This window comes from Jaculus jaculus, chromosome 4 (genome assembly GCF_020740685.1).
Source record: "Jaculus jaculus isolate mJacJac1 chromosome 4, mJacJac1.mat.Y.cur, whole genome shotgun sequence".
NCBI lineage: Eukaryota > Metazoa > Chordata > Mammalia > Rodentia > Dipodidae > Jaculus > Jaculus jaculus.
The window spans coordinates 19,774,973-19,794,098 of record NC_059105.1 but is presented as its reverse complement, the minus strand read 5'-3'; the positions used below and the strand labels follow the sequence as shown (position 1 = coordinate 19,794,098).

Below are 19,126 nucleotides of genomic sequence, written 5' to 3'. Positions count from 1 at the left end.
TCTACCCTGTACCCAGCATCTACATCTGAGCACCCAAAAAGCTTGTATCCCGAGACAGCAAACACTTCTGCTGTCCGTTTGGGATCCCAGGAGCAAACCTCTTTTCACAATAAGGGCAAATGTGTTCCACTACAGGTCGGTGTGTTTGCCATTCTACTCGGTACTCAGCTGCCCCTGCCTCCTCCACGGGCCCAGGGCTTCCTGCTTCAGAGGACAGTTAGGGAGCAAGGCAAGGTGGCACAGGCCTGTGACCCCCAATACTTGGGAGGTAGGAGCAGGAGAACAAGGAATTCAAGGTCGTTCTGGGCTACACTGTGAGTCTGAGGCCAGTCTGCACTACAAAAGACTCTTCCTGGAAATAAAACAAAGGAAAACCAAAACCAGGGAGCCCTGGGCTTCTCTCCAAACCTTCACCTGACGCAACAAGCCAGTGGATGGATGTACTGAGGGCTGCAATCCACTTAGGACTGTGGCGGTCATATCAGTGCTGGGCAGTGTGCCCTCAGCAGCTGTGAGTAGGTGCCCCTGAGCCTGTTTCTTTGGCCTTGCTCTGGGATTGCTGTTCCCTCTGGGCAGACATGTTGCAGCTCAGCCCTTGACCACTATTTCTACAGCCTTCTCCCTGGGCATGTTCTGTTCTTCTTTTTTAAATTATTTATTTCTTTACAGAGAGAGAGAAGACGAGAGGAGAGGAGAGAGAGGCCATGCCAAAGCCTCTAGGCACTGCAAATGGACTCTAGAAGCATGCGTCACTCTATGCATCTGGCTTGATGTGGGTACTGGGGAATAGAGCTCAGGTCATCAGGCTTGGCGGGCACGTGCCTTAACCAATGAACCATCTCTCCAGCCCATGTTCTCTTCTCGAATTACCTTGGGAAGGGTCTCGCCAAACCTCACTACCAGCTCTCCATCACTTCCTTCTTCATTTTCTCCTTCCTGACTCTTGACAAAACCTATTGGAGAATAAGAAGCCTGATTTGCAGACGACAGAGCAAGGACCAAAACGAAAAGTCTCCCCGGGGTTGCTCCCAGATCCTGACAACGGAAGCTGGCCCCCTCCGTGAAGTCTCTGGGACCTCAGCACAGTTTAGGTGCCAGAGACTTGTTGGGGTTCTGCTTTGTGCAGGGGATGGTCGTCTGCTGACAACGGTCAAGTTATTTTAGGAAAATCCAAGAGATTCCCCCTCCTCTTCTCAACAACCCAGGCCCAAAGAAATCATCACATCACAGGCAAGAAGATTGGGAAACATGTCGGGCTCTCCCACGCCACTCAAGATAGCAGCCTTTTGAAAATCTAATTTAGGCTCCCTAATATGCTGTTTCCATAGAAATCTATGCAAATGTCTGGAGAGCTTCTTAAACACACACACACACCCCTATTCTTACTGGCATTGCTTTGACCCTGCCCACTGAGCTAGGGTTTGGGGACTTTGTACTGAAGGCTGGGCCATCCGCAGCCCTGGGCCTGGCTGGGCTGGAGAAGGAAGGTGTACAGGTAAAAATTGTAACTAATGGGCCTCCTGAGTTCTGGTGACATCCCATCCATGCAGAATATGTTCCTTGCCACTCTCCAGCTCATCCCAGCGAGAACTGGTGACCATGCAGGCATCTGGTATGGAAGAGCTTCAGAGGACATTTCAAGTAGGAAGAGTGTTTTCTAAACACAGCACTCACTGTTGCACCTGGGATGAGACTGTCCATTCTTAGCTTGCCTCCCGACCCTGTGGCCCACCTAAGGAAGGGCCCGGAATGTGGGAAGAGCAAGAGGGAACAGGGCAATGAAGGTGCGTGGGCAGATGTTGGGGATCTGCTCTATCTCCGGAGTTCTGGAACCTTTCCCAGGGCTTTGGCTGAGTGAGAATCTGGCTTGGGGAAACTCAAGTGGGCTACAGTCTACCCCAAGGGTATGGAGAGGAGCCAGCTACCCACAGGGTCAGAGAGGTTAAGAATATTAGTAGTCACCCCAAACTCTAGGGCAGCGGTCCAGGCCATGCAGAGGATCAGGGAGACGGGGAGCTGGCGGTCACTGCATGCCAGGCCCCACTCGTGTAAAGGAAGGCTTTTCTGAGTGACTTACTCTCCAAGCAGCTCGAGTGGAATTCCAGGTAGAACTTGGTCTGGGACTTGGTCTTCAGGGTGGCATAGCAGGTGAGGAACTCAATCTGTCCTTGACTGCCCACGGTGCCGGGGCCTGGGACGGAGGAGACACGGGCTTTAGGTGGGCAGTGACACCTTCTCTGAGGGCCTTTCACTTTCTTCTGGGTGCCTGCTTCCCATGCTGAGGTCCTCTTACAGGGCAAGGGCACGGAGAGCCAGGTGGAGGGGAAGTTCCCCTTGAAGGAGCACGATGTGGCCGGCCACCTAAGCTGAGCTTCCTTGGGGACGGTCACCGCCGCTCTGGTCAGCCACAGGCTGGCCACGTGAGGCACCAAACAGACAGAGTAGAGGTAAGAGAGCCTCTGTCTTAGCTTTGGCACCAAAATTCTGTGACCTTGGGACCCCCGCCCCCCATCAAACTGTGCAACCCTCCACTAGTTCTGTTTCCATTCTTATCTTCCCTTCCCTCCTCTCCCCTCCCCATTCTCCTTTCCTCCCTTTCCTCCCCTCCCTTCCTCCCTTCCTCCCTCCCTCCTTTCTTTTGAACAAGTGTCACTATGTAGCCCAGGCTGGCCTGGAACTCACTATTTGGCCAAGACTGCCCTTGACCTTTTGATCTTCCTGCCTCAGCCTCTCAAGTACTGGGATTACAGGCATGAACCACTACACCTATTTTTCTCCACTACTTCTATTACTTGTTTTTGTATGTGTGTGTGCATATGTGTGTATATGTATATATGCATGTGGGCACACGTGAGTGTGTAGTCACACATGCACAGGTGCGTGGAAACCAGAGGTTGACATTGGCTATCTTCGTTGACTGCTCTGTATCTACTGAGGCACAGTCCCTCGCTTGAACCCAGAGCTCGCTGAGGGAGCTCGTCTAGCTAGCCAGCTTGTGCTGGGGATTCGTGCTCTGCCTTCCAAGCCTTGGGATTATAGGTGGGCCTCCGCCCCTACCTGGCACTCGTGAGCATGCTGGGGGACCAGACCCTGGTCCTCATGTCCATGAGGCAAAACTCTTTAGGCACTGAGCCATCTCCTCAGCCCACTCCCCACTAGTTCTGACAAAGAGTTTGTACATGGGCTCAGAGACACAACACCCAGATCTGTTCTGTCTCAGAGTCTGGGGAAATGACGCCCCGCTCAGTGACAGTGGGGAGGTGATAGGAATTACCCTTTTAAGGATCTTGGGGTAGGAGGGGTTGAAGTGGAACCTAGAGGCCGGGAGTGTTCTAGAAAAGCACTGTGGCCACACCTGGGATGGAGACAGGAGAGGGATCAAGATGGGTGGAGAAGAGAGATCACATTTCCAGGCCCACAGGTAGGCGATCCAGTGATGGGGAAGAGCGTGACAGTGGTCCAGCCTACAGTCTCGCCTGCCTTTTGGAGACCTATCTGGGTCCTCCATACTCAGCCTTCCTCAATGAGCTAAGCCATCTGCTACCCAGAAGTAGGGAGTGGGCAGAGGGGATGACAACGTGGCTCCCTGATCACCCAGACTGCGGGCTGGATGGACTTGTTACCAGGAATGCCTGGTCCCTGCTGAGACCAGGGTAACCTAGCAACCACAGCTGGGCTGGGCAATTTAAAACACTTCTCTGCAGTTCTAGGTATCGTTGACTCTAGTGTTTCTCGAGACTCGGCCATCCACACCCCACCGCCACCCTCTTCACCATGCCCACTTCCCATACATCCACATTAACATTTACTTAATATTTTCCTTTTTTTTTTTTTGGTTTTTTGAGGTAGTGTCTCGCTCTAGTCCAAGCTGTCCTGGAATTCACTATATAGTCTCAGGGTGGCCTCGAACTCACAGCGATCCTCCTACCTCTGCCTCCCGAGTGCTGGGATTAAAGGTGTGCACCACCATGTCCAGCTTAATATTTTCTTTAATTAGACTCAGTTTTTAAACTTAAATGTGATTAAATAAAATACGCCATCATGCATAGTGGGAAACTACTGCACTTGGTTGTTTATCTGGATGTGCAGCCCCGCACCTTAGCAAACATTGATTTACCCACTTTTTTTTTTTGGCAACACCAAAATGAGTTTCAAAAAGCCAAGCTGAGCAAGAAATGGGCTGGAATTGTGATGTGAGCTGGAAACTGAGTACCTGTGAGCCTGTAGGGAGGAAGAGCCTCCATCCAGCACTGACAACTAATTGCAGCAACCAGAGAGCCCCTCATTGAGGACAACAGAGCTGGGGCTGCCCACTGCTTACCGTTCTTGGAGACAAACTGGGAGGTGACCCCTGCTTCGAAGGTGGCAAAGACGGGGCTGTGGTCGCTTGTCATGATGTCGCTGGTACTGCCTGCAGGGAGGGGAAGGCGGTTCTTAGTAGCGAAGAAGAAATGCTTCTGGCCAAGCTATGCACTGCAAACCCAGAGAAAGGAAGGCCGAGACCTGCACTTGGGAACCCTGAGTCCAGGAGGCCACGAAGCCACTAGCCACTGGGTCCCGAGTTACCACCATCTCAACCATCCCTGCTGACAGCCAGCCAGCCAACCCGTATCTGAGGAGCCCCTGCCCAGAGTGTCAAGTTGACAAGTGGCAGAGATGAGCTGTCCAGATTCAGCTTATTTTTATGGCTTATTTTTAATCTATTTTTTAAAGTTTTTTGAAGTAGGGTCTTGTTCTAGCCCAGGCTGACCTGGAATTGACTATGTAGTCTCAGGGTAGCCTCAAAATCACAGTGACCCTCTGGCCCATTTCCTAACTCTTGGAGGGGCAGGACTGGGTTCCTAGCTGGCTAGGCCCAGCCAGGGTCATGGGCTGAACATCAGGGGTCTCTGGCTTGTGAGTTGCTCACTGTGGGACCAGGGTGATCTTTGGATGCCACTGTCAGGGAATTTGTGATGCTTCAGAAATACCGTGGGTCTCAGTTCTGTAAATGTGTGTGGTCTTCTGTACATGGGTACTGGGGAATCAAACCCAGGTCCTTAGGCTTTTCAAGTGAGTGCCTTAATGCTAAGCCATCTCTCTCTAGCCCCTGTTTTGTGCTCTTTTTTTTTTTTAAAGAAATGAAGGTGGGGCTGGAGAGATTGCTCAGCGGTTAAAGGCACTTGCTTGCAAAGCCTGAAGGCCTGGGTTTGATTCACCTAGTACCCACATAAAGTCAGATGCACAAAGTAGTACATGCATCCGGAGTTTGTTTGCAGTGGCAGGAAGCTCTGTGCACCCATTTTCTCTCTCTCTGCTTGCAGAAAAACAAAAACAGAAAAACAAGTAAGGATCGATTTTTTTTTTTTTTTTCCAGGTAGGGTCTCACTCTGGCTCAGGCTGACCTGGAATTCACTATGTAGTCTCAGGGTGGCCTCGAACTCTCCGCGATCCTCCTACCTCTGCCTCCCGAGTGCTGGGATTAAAGGCATGCGCCACCACGCCCAGCTAGGATCAATTTTTCTTAAAAGAACTCCATGATTCCAATGTTACCCTGAGCAGGGCTTCCCGTCATGGAACAGTCCAAGGTGGACGGGAACCACGAACTCTTCCAGGTTGTCTGAGTAGGGCTTCTGAGGGTTCTTTTATAGACACACAGACTCAGGTCCCCAACCTGTCTGGCTCCCCCCCCCCCCCCGGTGTCCCACTCACCATAGGACTGACATACCACGTGCACCAGGGGGTAAGATTTCCAGAGCACACGGTCGCACCAGGATGGCAGGTTGTACTTTATCTGGAAATGAAAACCACAGCTTTGTACGGTGCCCACTGCTTTTCAGAAATAAGAAAATATAAAGTATAGATTAACTGGTGGTGTCTGCAACCTTCAAATACATCTGTTCTTGAAGCTTTATGGAATTTTAAAATAATATTTTATGCATTACTAAGCAGATAGATAGACAGACAGACAGATAGATAGATATATAGATAGTGAGTTTGGGCATGCCAGTGCCTTCAGCCACTGTGAATGAACTCAAGCCGTGTGCAGCACTTTGTGCATCTGGCTTACTTGGGTACTGCGGAATCAAACCCAGGTCATTAGGCTTTGCAGGCAAGTACCTTAACCACTGAGAAATCTCTCCAATTCCCAGAATTTCCTTTTAAATGGCTTATTTTTAATTTATTTTTTAAGGTGTTTTGAATTAGGGTCTTGTTCTAGCCCAGGCTGACCTGGAATTGACTATGTAGTCTCAGGGTAGCCTCAAAATCACAGTGATCCTCCTACCTCTGCCTCCTGAGTGCTGGGATTAAAGGAATGCACCACCATGCCTGGCTTTTTTTCTAAATGTCCCTTTAAACTTTATTTTATTTTAGAGAGAGAGAGAGAGGCAGATAGAAAGAGAGAATGGGTGCGTCACGGCCTTTAGCCACTGCAAATGAACTCCAGACACATGTGCCAACTTGTGCATCTGACTTACATGGGTCTTGGGAAATTGAACCTAGATCCTTAACTGCACCTTAACTGCTAAGCCATCTCTTCAGCCCTAAAAATGTTTTTCTTTATTTATTTTCAACTAGCGATACAGAGAAGAGAGACCCACAGAGAGAATGGTGCACCAGGGCCTCCAGCCACTGCAATCAGACTCCAGACCCATTTCCACCTTGTCCTCTTGTGTCACCTTGAGCGTCTCGCTTATGTGGGACCTGGAGAGTCAAACATGGGTTCCCAGGCTTCTCAGGCAAGCGCCTTAACCACTAAGCCATCTCTCCAGTGCTCTAATTGTCTTGACATGCATGTGCACATATGATGCATGCGTGTGTATGGAGGTCAGAAGAGGACATTAGGCATTTTCTATTACTCTTCCACCTTATTTCCCTAAGACAGAGTCCTTCACCAGCTGACCACGGAGCCCTAGTGATTCTCTTGTCTCCATGCTGCAGACAATGGATGCCCCCTCCATGGATTCAGGAGTTAATTTCAGCTTATGATTTATCCTGGAGGAGGTGTCACTGTGGGCAGACCCTAAGGCACAGCTCTAAGGTGTGGGGATGGATCTGGAATTCCCAGCTGAAGATGCAAAGCACTGGAGCTCGGTCTGGGGTTGCTGAAGTGTGTCTGCTGTGCTGATGGTGGGCCCTTTTCTTGTTCTCTCTGCATGGGCCTGTGAAAGGAGGCCAGCTTCTTCTGCCATTACAGAACTTCCCCTTTATCTGTAAGCTTCAATAAATCCCTTCCTGCATGACTGTGCCTGGAGTTTGGAAGCTTGTCCAGAAACACCATGTTGGGCTTTTTTTTTTTTTAATTTTTATTTATTTATTTATTTGAGAGTGACAGACACAGAGAGAAAGACAGATAGAGGGAGAGAGAGAGAATGGGCGCGCCAGGGCTTCCAGCCTCTGCAAACGAACTCCAGACGCGTGCGCCCCCTTGTGCATCTGGCTAACGTGGGACCTGGGGAACTGAGCCTCGAACCGGGGTCCTTAGGCTTCACAGGCAAGCGTTTAACCGCTAAGCCATCTCTCCAGCCCCATGTTGGGCTTTTGACATGGGAATTGAACTCAGGTCCTCCTGCCCGTACCCCAAGCACTCCTCCCCACTGAGCCATCTCCCTAGCCCTGAAATCTGATGCTTTTGCTGTGGTTACCCGGTGATGGAGGGTGCTTTCTGGGAACAGACACCAGAGGAGTGGAGTGAGCAGGGAGGGTGGGGAGTGGGGCTGCAGAGGCGCCGGGAAGGACTTACCCCGGTTGCTTTTTGCTTTGTGTAGGCGTACTTGTCACGGGTCAGTCTTTCGAATCGGTAGGTGGGAGCAAAGGTGATTTCCTCTTCCTCTGAAAGAGACATTCAGCTTTCTTTTAGTTTGGGCTCTCTGACTCACCTCTGCCTCCTTGCCTCCTGGGTACACCCAGCCCTTCCTCTGTTGGGACACCTGAGGAGAGAGAAGACAGTGGGGAAGGGAGAGAGAGAGGGGGGGCGGGGAGAGAGAGAGAGAGAGATAGCCTTCCTCACCAAAGTGCAGGAAGACCTTCTGAGCTTTCCTCTCCATCAGCAGCTGGTCGTGGCTCAGCAGCTCCACATACTGCTGCTGCTTGATCTTCTGGATGATGGCCTCTGCCTCCTGGAAGCAGGACGCCCAGTCAGACCCCGACCTGGGGCCCTGTGGGCCTGGGAGCTGCGCAGCTGCTTCCTGGTGCACCATCATCACAGCAACCGAGTTCCCAGCTATTCCAAATTTGCCTACGGACCTGTTGTTTCTGCACATGGCTTTGGTAGCACTGTGTGCAGTCCTTCGCGAGACAGGCAGAACATCTCCCTGGCTTCCCCTGGCTGTCTTTTTGAGGACAGGGACCGCTGGCTGTTAGCCCATGAGAGAGGGGAAGCCCTGCTCTGGAATCTCCAAACAATGGCCTCCCTGATCCTAGCTGGTCTAACTCCCAGGGTCAGCGCCTCACTGGTGGGACGTGGGGTCATGTGGCTCTTCCTCCTGCCTCTTCCTGGGTGACCTGAGCCAGGTACTATGTCCTTTTCCTGGCGAGGGTGAGGCTGTGAGCCTTGTTCATGCACCCGGTGCACACACTCATTCCCAGGGGAGACAGATGCTTCCCAGGGCCCTCTTGTGAGGAAGGGGTGGTGGGGCACCAGCCACTCTGGTCATAGATGCTCCCGCCTGCTCAGTCCAGAGAGCTGCAGCGGTGACCAAAGGCCCAGAGGTGGTTGAGGGGCATGGGGTCACGTGGAAAGACCCCTGGTGTGTGTGTGTGTGTGTGTGTGTGTGTGTGTGTGTGGTCTGGGTTCAGTCCTAAACATCAATGACATATAATTAACTCTCTGCAGTTGTCATAACCCCTTGATGTCCCTGTGTATAAAGTCAGGTCACTTCCTGATTTGTTTCCATTGTTCCTCACGGGACCACAGTGCAAACATCTTTAAGGTCCCTTAGCAGGGGTGAGACAGGGAGTTGACCATCTCTAGGCAGAAGGGACATGCTCCTCGCTCCATCATGGCAGGAAGTCAGAGGGAACATGGGGGTCTGTGAGACTCACTTTTCTACAGCTGTAACCTGAACGTGCCTGAGGGGCCCAAGTGGGAACGCAGAGCTGGGCGGGAATCTACCCAGTGGGGCAGGGGGACAGTGAAGGCTCGGCGTGGCTATACTCTTGTCCCTTGCCTCTGTGTTCAGGAGCAGCAGAAACAGCCATGTGGGTTCCAGACTCATCTTGTGGTCACCCCTTCCCACAGGCAGGCGAGAGATGCATTCAATCCGCTGCAGCCCCATGATTTGTTGAGACAAGTGAGTCGCCCACCCCCAAACTCCTGCTTTTCCTGACCCTGGCAAGCGGAGGGGCTGAGCAATGGTGGCGGGAGGGGCACCCACAGCAGCTGAGGGGAAGCAGACAAAGGGGAAGGGTCCAGAAAGGGCGAGGCCCAGCGATGGGCACCCCATAGAGCTTCCGAGGGGAGCTTCTGTCCCAGCACCAAGGGGTGGTCCTTTCTATGACTGTCTGCTCAGACCTAACCCTTCTGTCCCCTGCAACCCCAGCCAAGGCAGACCCTCCTTACCCAGGTGGGCAGCTCCACCCGGTAGTTGAGATCCCCAAGCCAGAAGAGATGGGTGAAGCGGTGAGTAATGTTAAAGGAACTCAGCTTCTTGTCTCCCAGGGCCAGGAACCGCAGGATGTTCATGTAATTTTGGTTTCGCCTGATGCAAGGAAACAAGAGTGTGGGACGTGGAGTGAGAGACACTGGCACCTCACTCCATCATGGCAGGAAGTCAGGGGGAACATGTGGGGACGTGAGACAGTCACCCTGCTACAGTGGTTACCTGAGTGTGCTGGACAGGCCCAACTGGGAACACCGAGCTGGGCAGGAATCTACCCAAGCAGGGAAGGGGAAACTGTCATCATGAACGGGTCACCAGCAGACATATTTTTGTTTGTTTTCGAGGTAGGGTCTGACTCTAGCCTAGGCTGACCTGGAATTTACTATTTAGTCTCAGGCTGGCCTCAAAGTCACAGCGATGCTCCAGCCACTGTCTCCCAAGTGCTGGGATGAAAGGTGTATGCCACCACGGCCGGCCAATATGGGCTTTGATCTGTAAGAATGCCCCCAATGGGTGAGGTTTTTGCCTTTAGAAATGGGGCAGACTTTGGAGGTCTATTATGTTAAAGGCTCAAAAGTCGTTCATTTCTGTCCTCTAGATATATCCGAGGCGCCTGGCATGCTACAGTTGTCCTGGTACAGGCCACAGAGACCCAGAGGTTCAATGCCAGGGCTGAGCAGGTCATGAACCCTGCCTGGGCCAAGAACCCGCCCACAGTGACTCCCATTACCTGAGCTTCTTTTCACTTCCGGAAGTCAAATGGCTGTTGACAAACCCCAAGGAGGTCCCATTGAACATGAACGACACCCCCACAGCTCCCTTGTTCCCTAAGGGAGGGAAGAAGGAGAAGAATCAGATATCAAACAGACAGGCTTGCAGGAGATTGAGGCGGGACATGGGATATTAACGGTATTAAGGAGTGTGAGAGAGAAGCAGGTTAGGAGGAGGACCGAGAGAAGAAGGCAGTCAGGTCACTCGGGGTGGGACACACCAGGGACAAGCACGTGTCTCCTGGCAGCCTTAGGGTTCTCTCCAGGTAGAGAAGGGAGCTGCTGTGGTCACCGTACCAGGCAGACAGGGACATGTAATTTGCAATGCTGTGGGAAGGGGCCAGTGGGAGAGGTAGGAGGCCCCGAAAGGGCTGAAATCCTTGCAGGGGAGTTCTGGGTAGCAGGACATTGGCTCCTAACAAGGCAAGCCAGGCCCACATAGCCACTGTGGCAGGAAGGAAAGAGGGATGAGTGGGTGTAGATACAGACAGTTGGACATTTATCAGTATAAAAGCCCAGAGCTTGTCACGTTCAAATGGAACAATCTTACTTCCTGTTTTCCGTGAGACCTTATCCTATCTCCAGCTTCAGTGGTCAGAACCCACTGGCCTCGCTGGGACTCCTCCCACGGCCCTGAATTTGTATTCACGTACTTGGGCATTCCCATGCACATGCTGAAACAAATCCATGGGCTCTCACACGCTCACAAAATAGGCATGTGTACTCATGTGTCCATAAGCACACGTCCACAGATAGCGTGCACACTTAATATGGGCTGGCACTCACGTAGATTCACAAACAAACACACGCTTCCAGTGTCGCGTTGCCCCCAGGCTGGTCGCTGACACCCACACATTCACACTCTCACACATCTGCCCATCTCTCTTTTCTGCACCCAGCGAGTCAGTGCTGGTATCATTTCCAACTCTGACCTGGCGCATGGCATCTAGACTGGGCTGGTAGCCTGGGGCCAACTCAAGCCTGTGCTTGTGAGGCAAGTCTCTGGTCCACAGCTGCTCATTCATGTATCCTGTGGACCATACAGCTTTCAGGTGATAGTGGCAGACATGGGCAATTGCATGAGGCCCTCAAAGCCTGAGGCAGTCATCATCTGGCCCTTTCCAGCACTTGTTTGCCAAACCCCTGTGCTAGGTTCTTGCTGAGAGTGGGGTCCCTGAATTCATGGGCACTGATGTCATCTGGGGGCTTGTCATATCTGGAAGCCCAGGAGCCCCTGCAGACCTACACAGCATCTCCATCATCGCCATCTCTCCAGAGCTGTTATAGACCCTGGGCAAGTTTTAGCCAAGGGAACCAATCATCTGGGTTTGCCCAGGACTGAACGATTCCAAGACGGTACTGTCAGGGTTTAGTCTGGGGACATCCTGGGGCTTCCCGGGGAAGGGTAAGGAGGAGGCTGAGGTTGAGGACTGGGCTGACCTTCCTTCCCACTCACCCAGGGCGTTTGCAATGCCCGTCTTCACACTGTCCGTGCAGATGTGACTGATGCGATTCTCATGCTCCGGCTTGGCCAGGACCACGATGCGGATGTTCCAGAGCGTGTGGATGGCCACCTGGCAGGGCGGGACAAGGCTGTGGCACCCTGCTGACGTGCAGGGTTGGGACCCAGAGCACGATATTCCTGGCCCTTGCTCTTAGTGGAGAACCCTGTCTGTAATCATCTTTTATTTTTTATTTTTATTTATTTATTTGAGATCGATAGAGAGAGAGAGAGAGAAAGAGGCAGAGAGAGAGAGAGAGAGAATGGTCACGCCAGGGCCTCCAGCCACTGAAAACGAACTCCAGACACGTGTGCCCCCTTATGCTTCTGGCTAACGTGGGTCCTGGGGAATCGAGCCTCGAGCCCTGGTCCTTAGGCTTCACAGGCAAGTGCTTAACTGCCAAGCCATCTCTCCAGCCCCTGTCTGTAATCTTTATTGATGTCCAACAAACAGACAGAGCGCCTCAGAGAGAAGAACTGGTGCCACCAGAAGAGGAAAGATTACCTCCTCCAAGCTGGAGTAGGGGAAGGCGGAGGACTCAGACACCTTCTGGGCTATCCCAGTGACCCCAGCAATTTGGGAACATAACCCGGGCTTGTACCTCTCTGGCTGTGACAGTGTGGGACCACGGAGCTCTCAGACATCTTTGGGTGTGGAGAGGCGACTGATGGCTGAGGTGCCTGGCAAAGCTCACTACCTCCCCACCCCGGACACGGCCAGCTGCTCACGGTTTTAAAAGTCATGCTGGTGACTTCTTGCAGGGAGTGTCTGAGTATCTCCAGCCACTCCTTCTCCCCCAGGGGGTCCTCCTGCGTGCCGATCACGTAGATGTCATGGGGGATGTAGTCGGCAGAGTCATCCCTCGTCTTTCCCTGGCCCTTGGAGAGAAACCAGGACGTGATCTTCTTGGGAGGGGGGGCGTTACCTTTAACAGCAAAACCCAACACTGAGTGAGTCAAAGGCATGTCAGGTTAAGGACATCAGGGGGTTTCAAAATGGGGGAGGGAAGGGGAACATGGTAATGCAACACCAGCGAGGCAAATATCTCCACTGCCAATATGACCACAATGCCAGCTGCAGTCAGAGCTCAGTGAATGTCGTTGTAAAGGAAACATGAAGTTTTCCAGAACAGAAACACCTCTAGGAGACCAGAACCAATGGAACAGGATGACGTATTCTAGGTGGAGGGGCGGTAGTAACACGTGAAGTGTGGCCCTGTCACTCAGGTGGTGAGTAGGCCAAGTGAGTTGACAACTCAGGTTGGAGGCTGCTGTCCTGCTGCAGGAAGGCCACAAAGGCTTCTTGGAAAAGACATACCAGCCCAGAGCTGAGATGAGCAGATGTTCAAGGGAGAATGTGTCCCTCCTCTATTCCTGCACCCCTTATTTTGAACTGTGAGTCAAAGCAATTCCATTAAGGCAATGCCCTGAAGAATGAGTAAATTTTTTTTAAAAAATATTTTATTTATTTATCTACTTGCAAGCAGAGAGAGAGAGAGAGAGAGAGACAAAGAGAAGAGAAACAGAGAGTGGCTTCCAGCCACTACAAATGAACTCCAGACATACGTTCCACTTTGTGGATTCAGTTTTATGTGTGTATTGGGGAACTGAACCCAGGTTGTTAAGCTTTGTAAGCAAGTGCCTTAACCACTGAGCAATCTCTCCAGCCCAGGATGAGAAAATTCTTATTTCCTCCTTCAAATGGATGCGTCTCAACTCACGGGGTCAGAAGCATAGGGTTAGAGGATCAATCAGTGCTCAGTTCTGCTTCCCCAGGGCTCCCAGTGGCACAGCAGTACTGGGGTCACCATTGAGGTCACCCTCCCACCCTGCCCTCTGTAGCAAAGCCCCAGCAGGCTCTTCCCACATGTCTTCTGTGGAAAGAGCGCCCTTGCCCTTGTGCAATGATGTCCCCCGAGGTGCCCTGATGGCCTGGCCCGAACCAAAACAGCTCTCTGCCAAGAGTGGGAAAATAGAGAGGTCCCTGTGCCGCATGCATTAACCCCTGAGGGCCATAAGAGACTAAGATACCCAGTAAGGGTGAATTTCTGACAAATGAGTGCTTTAGAATAATATGCCCCATGCGACCGCTTTTTATCTGAGCTTCAGATTTACTGGACATCTTCTATTTATTTCTAGCTGAATACTTAAACCAAAATATTATTCGGTATAATTCATAACTCACAATGCACATCTTTAGCATATCAATATATGCTAACATAGAACTATGTATATTTAGCCTCCAATATACATATTTCATATCTTAGCGTTTATTTCTAGGTGATTACTTATACTAAATTATTTAGTGTATTTATTTATTATTTTTTGTTTTTTGAGGTAGGGTGTGGCTCTAGCCCAGGCTGACCTGGAATTCGCTATGGAGTCTCAGGGTGGCCTCAAACTCATGGCGATCCTCCTACCTCTGCCTCCCAAGTGATGGAATTAAGGGTGTGTGCCACCATGCCAAGCTAATTATTTAGTGTATTTATAAGCTTAGTATATAAACACATCAGCATATACTCTAGGCATTGATTTCTAGCTAAGCATGTATACTAAAAACTTGTCTGTTATTTATATGCTATTCAAACTCAACTGGGCATCCTCTATCCATCCATCCATCCATCTATCCATCTGCTGATCTGTCTCACTCTAGAGATAAATCAGAGTTGGATTTCTTTCTTCCAGACTGGGGGCTCCCCACTGTGGCTACTCTTTGGGTTCATTGGTCTGGGAGCTCATTTCTCTATGTTCATCATCTCAGGTGGAATTTTCTGAAGGAGGCTGTACAGATGGGATGGAGCCCGGGACCTGGCAGGACAGCTGTCTTCCCCTCACACCGTCTGCACATGCACAGGCAGGAAGGCAGACCAGAAGGGGCTCACCCATGTTCCAGGTGCCGATGAAGATGGTGATCATGTCAGGCTCAGGCCGCTCTGAGTGCTTATTCTTCATCTGCTGCAGGAGCTGGCAGAAGCCTTCTCTCTTCTGGGGAGGAAGGACAGACACACTGACAAGGGTCTCCAACCCTGCACATTACACCCTGTGACAAAGGGCCTCCACCCCGCACATTACAACATGCAAAGGACTTGGTCCTTTGACTTTGTACACCCAAAACTGCCAAACATTGGCCCCTTCATATGGTACAACCTGAAAGGTTGTATGCCCTTATTTAAAGTTAGCATGTTCCATTGACTGAAGGGAGTGTAAGTCAGTTTAACCCTGCAGGATGGCCACCTGGAGGCATGCATCCAAAGAAAAGAGCAAGTGGCTTCTCAGACCCAGAAAGGATGTGACTCAAAGATAAAAATCAGGAGCTGCACAAAGATATCACAGTATCACGTCACCAGAGCACGTCCAACTGTAAGGGACTCATGAATAATTGTATTGTGGACCATCCATAAGTGAGAATACCACAACATCTTAAAATTATGGTGCAGAAATATCCATAAAGAGGTGGCTGTGATATAGTCTCTTAAGTGTGAAAAGCTTCGTGGCAAACATGGTTGGTATAAATGGCATCTCTACATTTTTATTTTTTAAAAATCATCTAACCAGGGATGGTGACTCACGCCTTTAATCCCAGTGCATGAAAAGCTGAGGAAGGTGGATTCTCATGAGTCCAAGGCCAGATAGGACTACTAGTGAGTGCCAGGCCAGCCAGAGCTGTATAGCAAGAGCCTGCCTCAGGAATCCAAAACCTTAAGGGGATGGTATTGTATATATGTAAGTAAAGCTTATTATTAGGGGGTGGAAAGGCCTAAGTGAGGTCAGGGGAAGAGACTGAGTAAAGGAAGGGCAAAAGCAGGGCTAATCAAAATCTAAGAGGGTATGGATAAGTCATATGAAAACCTAATTTTTGGACAATGGCACACTGAGAAGATAGAGATTGTTACTAGAAAAATTTTCAGTGCCAGGGATGGGATACCTTCCATTGAGTTGTTGGTCAGAGAGGTCCATGATGCCCCCAAAACATTATAGACCATTGCCAAGGCTCTTGGTGTCCCTTTAGGAATAGATGGTTAAGACCCTATTGCTGAAGACTTCACACACTTGGGTTTCAAGGTCACGGAGAAATCCTGCTGGAGCTGAGCTGAAAACTTCCTCCATGTAGACTAGCTGAAAGAAAGCTGGAAAAAGCTACCCCGCATGCAATTCTATGGGAAAGAGAGAAATCACCAGTGGAGATAAACAACAGTGGACACTGCAAGCCTTAAGTTTGGCCAGCCAGGCCAAATGAGTCAATAGGTGCAATAGGGGCATGTCTGTTATGGGGGAAACCAACTGCTTTCTGATTGAACTGGAGGCACGCTCTACTAGAGGGAATACTTGCCTGATACTGAAAACCTATGACAGGGGAAGTCATGAGCCCTAGGAGTATAACACCTGTTGGTGTGTGGCTAAATGTATATACTAACTTCCCGGTAAGCACTTCTCTTAATGTTCACACCCATATATTAATGCTACTTTCACTTTTGGTTAGAAAAGCTTCTCTGTTCAGATGGCAGTGAACTTGGGATGACTTAGAAGGCACCATGGTGCTGAGAACTGACAGAGAAGTGCTCAGCACTGAAACATCTCTATTACACCTTACAAGGCTCAGGGTCCATTGTGGAAGAGGTGGTAGAAAGAATGTAAGAGCCAAAGGAAGGGTAGGACTGCTTACAATGTGCTCCTCCAGACACAAAATGGCCTGGATATCCATGACCTCACAGTGCCTGACACTACCTACACAAGACCATCAAATTAGGAAGAAAAGATGATGACATCAAAATAAAAGACAGATTGAGAGGCAGAAGGAGTATGATGGAGAGTGGAGTTGCAAAGGGGAAAGTGGGGGGAGGAGGGAATTATCATGGTTTATTGTCTGTAATTATGGAAGTTGTCAAAAAAAATCCAAAAACCAAGGGTCTAATCCAGAGTTAACTAGTGGTAAATGGGTGCTTTTTGAAAAAAAATTATTTATTTATTTGAGACACACACACACACTCACAGACACACACACATACACACACACACACACACACACACACACACACACACACACACAGAGAGAGAGAGAGAGAGAGAGAGAGAGAGAGAGAAAGAGAGGGAGAGGGAGACACAGTGAGAATGGGCGTGCCACAGCCTCTTGCCACTGCAAATGAATTCCAGAGGCACACATCACTTTGTGCATCTGGCTTTATATGGGTGCTGGGGGAATCAAACCCAGGCCATCAGGCTTTGCAAACAAGTGCCTTTCACTGCGGAGTCAATCTCTCCAGCCGTGGGTACTTTTATTTTAAATTTCTGTTGTGTTTGCTACATTTTCACTGATGAGAACAGGTGATGTGTTGAAAGAAAACTTAAAGAAGCTAAGTAAAAACAAGCGAGCATAGAGGAGAGCTACCTCAGTCCTGTTTCCTTATTCTTTTTTTCCTGGGTCCAGAGTGGGTCACGAGGCTGACTTGTCCCTCTCTTAGGCGACAATCGGTAGGTGGGCTGACTTTAAGTGAAGACACATGAAATTGCAATTTCTCCTCCATGAAAGGCCTCATGTTTGACTGTCTCAGGTGTACAAAGTCAGCAATTTCAGCCAATTTAGCCTCCTGACTGCCGTGTCAATAGTCCTCGCTCTGAAGACACCAGTCCCCAGGGCTTAATGATGGCCCTTTGTTGAAACCTGCCTTTCGATGGGGATGGTGCAGGAGTCAGTGTCTGAACCACTCCAAGTCTGCAGCGTTGGGGCAGAGCTAACTGTTTTCTGGAATCATGATCCTGTACCCAGAGTGCTGCTCAGCCAAGTGAGCTTTCTCCCTACCTCCTAGCCCCTGTCTGCTCCCCATTCTATTGTTCCTGCCAGCTGTGGCACCCCCAGATCTCATCACAGCCAATGTCTACCACTGTACCCTGACACTCATCCCCAGGACAGGTGGAAGTAGGATCAGGCTGGGCACGTGGTGGGACTATCTTTATAAGCCTGCGCTGGGTGCCCTCTTCCCTTGCCCTTGCTCCCAGTGCCTGGCATGTCGAGTTAGCTACATGTGATTCTCTGAGCCATTTTTACTGCCTTGTGTGAGCGCCGTGGAGCAATATGGACCGCAAGGTGCTGATGTGAGGTTTCAGCCCATTGCTGGAATTTCTTTTTTTTTTTTTTTAATTTTTTTGGTTTATTTTTATTTATTTATTTGAGAGCGACAGAGAAAGAGGCAGAGAGAGAGAGGGAGAATGGGTGCGCCAGGGCTTCCAGCCACTGTAGACAAATTCCAGATGCATGCGCCCCCCTTGTGCATCTGGCTAACGTGGGTCCTGGGGAATCAAGCCTTGAACCAGGGTCCTTAGGCTTCACAGGCAAGCACTTAACCGCTAAGCCATCTCTCCAGCCCATTGCTGGAATTTCTGAGGTATGATCCAGGCCAGCAAAACCTGTCTCTGGCTGCACAGAGGCCCACCTGGGGTTTTCCCCTGGTTCCTAGTGTCTCTTCCTCCAGCAGCCAGTACTGGCAGGTACACTCTTGCAAGATGAAAACTCCCACGTCCAGCCCAGATAACAGAGAGCCTCTGAGCCAGGTTGGCACTGGGTGAAGCACAGGTGACGGAGAGGGTCTACTCTCGGCTGGAGACAGTGGAGCAGAGAGGGAACTGACGGCACGATGCGTGGCCCCCTTAGCACATCACAATGGCCCATTTTAGGAGTCTGTCATCACTGGGCAAGAGAGATAGCACAACTGGTAAAGTGCTCACCTCACATGCATGAGGTCCGAGTTCCATCCCCCGAGACCATGTGAAAATGCTGGGCTTGGTGGCACATGCTTGTAATTCCAAGGCCGACTATGGAGGTGGAGACAGGGGATCTCTGTGACCTGCCAGTCTGGCCTAATTGCGCTCCAGGCCAATGAGAGCCTTTGTCTCAAACAAGTGGACAGCGTTCCTTCCTGAGGAAGAGCACCTGAGGTGTCCTCTGGCTTCCACATGCATGAACACGCACACACACATTTAGAAAAGGCAAGGGAAGAAAGCAAAAGGCCCGTTGCACTCACTTTAGAGTCAGCAAACACGTATTCCTTCCGCAGAGTCTTCTCCTTCTCTGTCTCCACCAGAATCACCAGCTTGTTCAGAAACTTCTGGGACTTGATCAGCTGCAGGACTTGAGAAAAACAGAAGCTCACTCAGCTATTCATCTGCTCCCTCATCAGGATGTCCAACTATCCACCGTGTTCCAGGTACCTGCCCTTCCGACCCCCACGCCAAGCCCCAAAGGCACACGTGGGGACTGTGGTACCCAGAGCAAGGTAGCG

At 50.6% G+C, this 19,126-nt stretch overlaps 1 protein-coding gene across 1 annotated transcript in view; it reads right to left on the bottom strand.

Moving 5' to 3' along the window:
• Inpp5d (inositol polyphosphate-5-phosphatase D) overlaps window positions 1-19,126 on the bottom strand; it is a 128,544-nt gene that overhangs the window by 12,522 nt on the left and 96,896 nt on the right. Inside the window, exons 10-21 of the mRNA XM_045148158.1 lie at window positions 18,869-18,975; window positions 14,735-14,837; window positions 12,582-12,778; window positions 11,808-11,925; window positions 10,312-10,408; window positions 9,542-9,680; window positions 7,991-8,099; window positions 7,724-7,812; window positions 5,692-5,773; window positions 4,322-4,411; window positions 2,078-2,191; window positions 871-953 (exon numbers count right to left, since the gene is read on the bottom strand). Coding sequence (XP_045004093.1) covers window positions 871-953; window positions 2,078-2,191; window positions 4,322-4,411; window positions 5,692-5,773; window positions 7,724-7,812; window positions 7,991-8,099; window positions 9,542-9,680; window positions 10,312-10,408; window positions 11,808-11,925; window positions 12,582-12,778; window positions 14,735-14,837; window positions 18,869-18,975 — 1,328 coding nt within the window. The remainder of the gene's footprint in view (window positions 1-870; window positions 954-2,077; window positions 2,192-4,321; window positions 4,412-5,691; window positions 5,774-7,723; window positions 7,813-7,990; window positions 8,100-9,541; window positions 9,681-10,311; window positions 10,409-11,807; window positions 11,926-12,581; window positions 12,779-14,734; window positions 14,838-18,868; window positions 18,976-19,126) is intronic.